At 41.3% G+C, this 7,822-nt stretch overlaps 1 protein-coding gene across 1 annotated transcript; it reads left to right on the top strand.

The window, feature by feature from the left end:
• The first annotated feature begins 4,280 nt into the window (after nt 1-4,280).
• LOC107046320 (sarcoplasmic reticulum histidine-rich calcium-binding protein-like) lies at nt 4,281-5,673 on the top strand. The gene is made up of 2 exons (XM_015268912.1): nt 4,281-5,279; nt 5,389-5,673. The coding sequence occupies exons 1-2, from the start codon at nt 4,281-4,283 to the stop codon at nt 5,671-5,673; spliced, it is 1,284 nt and encodes a 427-aa protein (XP_015124398.1).
• The last annotated feature ends 2,149 nt before the right edge of the window (nt 5,674-7,822 follow it).

Genomic DNA, 7,822 nt, shown 5'->3' with positions numbered 1-7,822 from the left:
GACAATCCTAATTTCCTGGTATTATTAAAGCAGGACGAAATGAATCTAAGGCATATTTATAATGATCATGTCAATACGGACATGTCATTCGAAAAATTTAAACAATTATATTCCACATGTTGGAAAAATAATTATTCGTTCCTAGTAATCGATAAAGATAAGGATATTGATGGAGGTCGATACAGGAGAAATTTCGATTGTTTCGTTCAAATAAATAAATAAATAATGGTTGTAGGGGGAGAACTTGAACAGTAGCGGGCTAGATCCCAGTGAGTGAACATGGCTCCTCGTAAGGATGAAATGTCAAAGCAATTCAACGAAAACATAACCTATTGAAATTGGGTAGAGAGAGTATTGATGAAGCANATTGTTTCGTTCAAATAAATAAATAAATAATGGTTGTAGGGGGAGAACTTCAACAGTAGCCGGCTAGATCCCAGTGAGTGAACATGGCTCCTCGTAAGGATGAAATGTCAAAGCAATTCAACGAAAACATAACCTATTGAAATTGGGTAGAGAGAGTATTGATGAAGCAATGAATGAAGTTTTCAAACCCATTGTGAGACCGCTCCAGGAATTGAATATTCGGGATGTTAAATTTTTCGATGATAATGGGGAAAACCTCAAATTGGTCGACAATAAAAAACACTTCAGAACCATTGGTTACAAAAATCGACGAAAAATCGGGTATAAGAGCACCCCAAAGACACCCAAAGAAATTTTCTAGAATGGAAATACCTCTGAGGATGACTATGATTCTACAGCCAATGATTCTTCATTCAATCACACGTTGAATGAGACTCTGACGCCATTCTTGAGAAATTCTCACGATGATACTATAGTTCCATCCTTGGAGAATTCTCACGATAATACTATAGTTTCAGGCATTAATAATTCATACAATCTGGGCGAATTATCTAGCACTTAAGAAGAAGCAAATGTTATCGATGCTGACACTCTAGTAGAATAATATTTAGCACTAATCCATACACCAAAATGGAACAAGGCTTATGGTGTTCGACAACTTACTCATAGGTTCATGATTGGAGATTCACCCATTTATGTTGAGGATGAATTTATTAAAGTGAAAACCATGAAATACGCTTGCACCAAAGGATTACTGGAGCTTCTCTTCATGAAAAGTCCTGATCCCAATTTGATTGATCAAAGTTATATTGATGCATATAAAGATATCATACTTGCAACAAATGGGCATCAAAGAAACTATAAACCTCGAGGTGGCATTCGAGAGACGAAGGGTGAGAAATATGAAAAATATATTTCACAGTTTGCCGGATCCAGGAATACCGGCACCGGGCTTCTACCTGCGTTTATGAAGGCTCGACGGCCGAACACTGTGAATTATGTCTACTGGGATGATCCCAATGAACTTGTCGACCGTCTTCGATTACTTGTAGCTTCACAGGGGGCAGGAAATCCGAGTCATGATAATGAAATTATTTCAATTATTGAGGAACTTCGGGAGGCTGAAATCATATATTAGAGTATGCATATTGCAAACTACTATCATTTGCGAAATGAGTGTTGACGTGTTCGGTCGTCACTTAACCTCTGATAGTGGCTCTTACAATCTAGCCCCTCCAGGTATTGGATATAAACTCACTGCAGAAGGTGATTACGATCTTCTTGACAAAAGGCTGAAGAATCTTGCAACACCAGTGGACCCACATGATGCTGTTACACTAGAGACTTTGAATACAAAAATTAGTGATTTGCAAATTGAAATGAAACGCAAGTTTCCAGATACCAATAGGAGGGTTGGCAAATTAATGAAAATAGTGGAAAAAATACCAAGTGCACTCGTATTGCCAAAAATACCCGAGTATTCTGTGAATAATGGCAGAAAATAAATTGGATGTTGTGAAAGAATTGCATCGTCCAGTCCAAAGAAATTACCCCCGACGACGAGTTAATATTCGTGATCTGGATGAGACATGGCAGGCAGATTTAGTGGATATGACGGCTTACGCAAAGAGCAATAATGGACATAGATTTTTGCTCACTATAATAGACAATTTTTCAAAATTTGCGTGGGCTGAGCCGATAATGAGGAAAAATGCTCAAGATGTTACGAGAGCTGTAAATTCCATTCTCCAACAGAGGCGTGAGCCCAAACATTTACACGTTGATGGTGGAAAGGAATTCTACAATTCCGAATTTCCAGCATTAATGAAGAAATATAATATCAATTTATATTCCACATTCAGTAATTTGAAGGCTTCTATATGTGAGCGATTCAATCGAAGATTGAAGAGTAAAATGTGGTTTCAGTTCAGTTTACGTGGAAATTACAAGTGGATTGATATGTTGCCAGAACTCGTACGGGAATATAATCATAGAAAACATCGAACTATTCGTATGAAGCCTGCCGATATGACAACAAAAAATCCGTGCGCGTACTCGCACTCACACACACTCCCATGCACACACATCGCCGTATTCCGCATCGAGAAAAAATGTAATTTATCAGAAAAGTAAAATTGTTTCTAGAATGTATATCGATTTCGAAAAAAGCTAGTGAACTGCTGATTAAATGTCTTCCAGTATTCCATGATTTGTGCGTTATATCAAAATTCATCGTTTCTAACAAAAAAAACTTGAAATCGCATCGTTATGCACGGAGAAATGGTCTCGTTTACAAAAAAACGCTAATTTTCGATTTTTTTCCAAAAGTTTTTTGGAAAAAACTGGAGAAACGCTGAGACGATCGTCTCCATAATCTAATCAAGTTCAAGTCACATTAAAATACAGCGATTAAAAAAAAAAGTCAAATCGCATCGTTTGTTCAGGAGGAATCGTGGCACAAAATTTTTGTCACAGACGTACGCACACACATACACACATCCACACATACAGACAGGTACCTGAAAAGGGTCAGAAGTGGTTCCAAAGGTCATGAAACGTGGAGAAATGCTTAAATTTCCACATTCGATTTTCGGGGTCATTACAATAACTTCCTCCTTTCGGGTCGGGAAGTTAAAAATGCCAAGAAATTACGTCTTCTCTACGCAGACTTTCGGGTGAATAGCAGACAGCCAAAGTTTCACGTGGGTGATCAAGTTCGCATAAGCTTGAGCCACTGCTTGCACACAAGAGAATTCATCGTGACAAAAATTGAAACGTTACTCGTAAGTCTTACGTAAGAACTGATGGAAAACCATGGAAAAACCTCGGCTTTATAGTCTAAACAATGGGTGGGGGTAAATTACGTGAAAAAAAATACAAAGATAGAAATTTTCGCAGAAGGCGAGATAATTTTTGTGAAAAGGTATTCTCAAGACCACTTATCAGGAAACGAAATTGAGTCTGAAAAGCTTTCATCTTTTTTACATTCTTACTCTTTTAACCCTGATCTAGCTAAAATCCTCGGGAATAAGGGTGATAAATCATGTAGGAAAACAATTTACAGAAATTTTCATGGATGACGCGACAATTTTTTGTGAAAAGGTGATTTTAAGATCACTTATCTCGAGAGAAAATTGAGTCTGAAATACTTTCACTTTTTTTCTTACACCTATTCTTAGCCTCTTAAGCCTTATCTAGCTGAAATACAGGAAAATAGGGGTATCATAAATCATGTGTAAAATAAGTTTTTGTGAGATAGAAGACAAGGTATTTTCAACATCATATCCTAGTCTGCTCTTGAGATTTTTCAGATAAATTCTCATGACTTATAAGAGTGATCCTACAGCTTTCCACATTTTTACTCTCGCTGAATATTCTCTCTGAGTCATATAGCTTTTAAATCTGCTAATCAGATAACAGAGTAGAGTACAGATTTTTTCCAGAGGGATTGAGTATACCTTTCCGACAATTTCCCAATCGATGACTCTTTCAAGTTTTATGATTCGAAAATTGAGGCAGTGTACAAATTTTTCGATGCAGATAGTAGCTTTGGAATTCTCTATAATAAAGTAATGAAGCACTCGGTCTGGGTTATAAGAAGAGTTTTGGGTCTTTTATTGGTTGTGAGGTAAGTGGTCTGTGTTAGTCATTTTTCTATGTGCAAAACCCCGAAAAATTTTCGTGGTGGGGGTAGTTTACTCCTATAAATGCCATTTGTCAGTCACCCTCAATTCACAGTCCACCACAACGTCTTCAAAGGACAGGAAAACGTAAAATTTCATTCGTGTTTGTGCAAGTGTTCGTGTTCGTTTGTTCGTAACAATGAATCCCGTCCAAGAATATGTCGCCATCAAGGAGAACGTTTTTTGCCCATTGGAGTGGGTTGGGGGGTCTGCGAGGAGTTGGAGAAGACTATGATTCTCCACGTGGAGAAGACTATGATTCTCCACGTGGAGAATGAATCCATTCTCCAACATTTCCCCCTCTTGGCTGCTCATGTGATGTTGGACCCTCCGGCAACAGTGTGGGTCACCGCTCATCCTACAGCGGGTTTGATGTGGGAGTTCCTGCTCGACGAGGACTTCGAAGAGCGCACTACCAAATATCTGACTCGGCTTCGGGAGGAGCAAGCGGAGCGAGCTCAACGGCATCAGGTGATGGAGGCGGAAGGGCCAACCCAAGAAATGGATATTGGGAGAGAAGAAGAAGTAGGAGAGGAAGAGGATGAAGACGAAGAAGAAGAAGGAGAGGCTGAAGGTGAGGGCGAAGATGGCATCGTCATCATTTATGGAGGTCCCCGCCAGGAGCTCGACAGGATGGAGACTGGAGAAGATTACGTCGTCATCGTCTGGGAAGGTCCGTGTCGGGAAGTGCCCATGGAGACCGACGATGATGACGTCGTCATAATTGATGAAGTCCCGAGTCCTGAGGAGCAAATGGAGATTACGGATGATGATGATGATGATGATGATGACGATAGTGGGTATAGTGATGAAATCGTTCCTCCAGCGAGACTGCTCCAAGAGGAGCAGTACAATGAACCCCAGCAACCTCAGCATCTTCGGCACCATCAACAGCCCCAGCATCAACAGCCTCAGCACCATCAACAGTCTCAGCATCATCAGGAGTCTCAGGAGTCCCAGCAGCCTTGGCACCATCAACAGCCCCAGCATCAACAGCCTCAGCACCATCAACAGTCTCAGCATCATCAGGAGTCTCAGGAGTCCCAGCAGCCTTGGCACCATCAACAGCCCCAGCATCAACAGCCTCAGCACCATCAACAGTCTCAGCATCATCAGGAGTCTCAGGAGTCCCAGCAGCCTTGGCACCATCAACAGCCCCAGCAGGCTTGGCACTACCAACAGCCCCACCATCATCAGTACCCCCAGCAGCCTCAGCACCATCATCAGGAGGTAGAGAATCTCGTTTTCTACCCGCCAGCTTGCAAGTAGCAAGCCCTCACTGTCTCTTCTTTCTCAATCCCCAGAACAATTGTCATAACTTTTTTGTTTCTGCTTACAGGGATATCCAGGATATGTTGAGCTGAAAACTGGAGTTAACTTCCCAGAAACCTGGGCTCAGCAAACCTCCAGAGCTCGGTTGAATGAGCTCATCACGCGGAGGATTGAGGATGAGCATATGGGGAGGCCAGCCAGACCCATCGATCTGGCTCCACAAGGATGGCTGCTCATCCTCAACGGGGCCTACATGTTGCTACCTCGAGAGAGCTGGGAGCTCCTGACGGGGATTAGCCCTGAGGATTGTAATGGAGTTGGTGCCATTGATGTACCATTAATCCAATGGTAGCACGAGGCGTAGCTGTGTCCGCGAGCTACTTGCCAGCGTAACTAGCTTACGCTGATCAAGAAGAAGCAGGAAGGGGGGGATTAAACCGCTTTCGACATGTAATACGCATTTCATCCTGTCTAGTGTAAAATAAATAATATTTTTAATTATTAAATGTTTTTTTTCATTTATAAAATACTAGCTACCCTTCTTATCCTTAAAAATCCTAGCACTCCTTAATACAATTTGAAAATCAAACCGTGAACTAAATCCGCGAATTAAAACCGCGAATTAAATCCGTCAATCAATCGATGAATCGACCGCCTACCACCCACTCGCGACTAATGAAATTACCACCCACTCGCAGGGGTACCCTTCGTGAACAGACCCTTCCTACAGCGTGGCACTAAAAAATCCGCGAATTAAATCCGCGAATTAAACCGCGAATTAATTGATTAATCAGCCGCCTACCACCCACTCGCGGGATACTTTCAGGCAGACCCTTCTGACCCTCTTCAAAATGGGTTGGGCCAGATACGGCCTCACACATCTACTACCGGTCCAAGATGGGAAAGAGAGAAAAAGCATAAGAAGATCCCGAAAGTGAGTTTTCCGGTTTTCTTTCACTTTTTTCGGGCCATTTATTAATGGTGTCGGTGTTCTCACGAAATGTGGTGTCCCTCGTGAGGGCCTCGGCTCCACGAGGTGGTTTTTATCCCGATTACATGGTGATCGAGGTTCTGATTATGTCTTTTTGAGATGTTGATCGCTCCCGGAATTTTTATTCCGTGGTACTTGTTCATTAGATTCCTTTTTTTCTTTCCTTTGGAAATAATTACTCCCCTTTTCGGGGTGGTGAGTGGTTTTAGTTTCCGGTTTCATTCCGGTCCCCCTTGCATTTGTGTTCCTCGTTAATGATGTTGGGTAATTTTGTGGGTTCTTTTTGGCCGAAATTATGATTTTTCCATGCCTCAATTATCACGCGCTCTCTCTCGCTCTCGTAGCGATGGGCAGAGCTATCTCCCTCAGCGAGGATTACTTGCTGAGTGGCTCAGACCTTCCCCGTGAATGTCTCCTCTCTCCCTCGCACTAGGTTTCTATACCTACGTATTACGAGTGGCAATCCGCCTCGTGCAGCTTTCTGCCGGTTAGAAGTCCTGCCCGCTATTAATTAGTGGAGAGAGGTTTTAGCGATCCGAAAATTCTGATTTTCGAATGAGACTTTCCCAGGAGGATCCCACATCGATTGAGGCCGGGTTTTTGGGTTTTCACTCTACCGTTTTCGAGTTTTCGTCAGTTAAGTTTTAAGGAATTTCTGAGATACATCCGTCGCGCCTGTATATCCGTATAGTGGTGGATTTATCTTTCCTCTCTCTCTGTCTCTCACTCTCGTGGTTGTCCGCATACTTTTTCCCTCAGTTCTCGGAATTCTCGAGCATTTCGAGATTAGCGAATATTTTCGTGTTTTCGCTATTGCCCTCAATAACACCTGAAAAATTGGATCACTTTAGCCTTATAATCAAGGTGATCGCAATTATATTATTTTGTTATTATGATTTCAGATCGGAGTTATTAGTTTTTTTTTGTTTTGTTAGAAGAGCGAGAATTGTTATTGAGAATTTCCGTTTCTTTTGAAAATTATGTAAAAGCATATAAATTATTTATTTTTGAACATTTCAATAGTGGTACAACCAAGGACAATGTCGATTTTTTTTTCTAGTTTTGACCACCCAATAATCCGTTTCCACCTGAAATCCTCCCCCTCTCTCGACAACCTAGCACACTGAGCCACCCGAGGAACATTACCTTTCTCCGAAAATCTAGTTTTCTTTCTTTTTGCGTACGTTTTAGAGGTTTTCCAGTTAGTTAAAGTTAATTTTGTCGACTCCTCCGGTTTGGTAATTCCGGTTAAAAATTACCTGGCGCCCATAGATTTTGAGTTTTTGAGTTTAACTAGATTCAGGGAAGAAGGGTGAAGGTAGTAGGCATTGTTAACCCCCATGCACGTTACAAATTATCATGGGAATATTTCGATTTTACCAGCTTCATACTGTCCTGGTGGAACAAAATTATCTTAAAGAGTTAATTACTTCAGTGCCTGAAATTTCGTCGAACAATCACTTGATTACAATAGTATATTGCTTTACCAGTGCGTAAATTTCCACTTTTT

This window comes from Diachasma alloeum, unplaced genomic scaffold (assembly GCF_001412515.2).
Source record: "Diachasma alloeum isolate Michigan unplaced genomic scaffold, Dall2.0 Dall_scaffold_01303, whole genome shotgun sequence".
In the NCBI taxonomy this organism is placed as follows: Eukaryota; Metazoa; Arthropoda; class Insecta; order Hymenoptera; family Braconidae; genus Diachasma; species Diachasma alloeum.
Note: the sequence above shows the minus strand (reverse complement) of the source record. Positions and strands in the feature narration are given on the sequence as shown.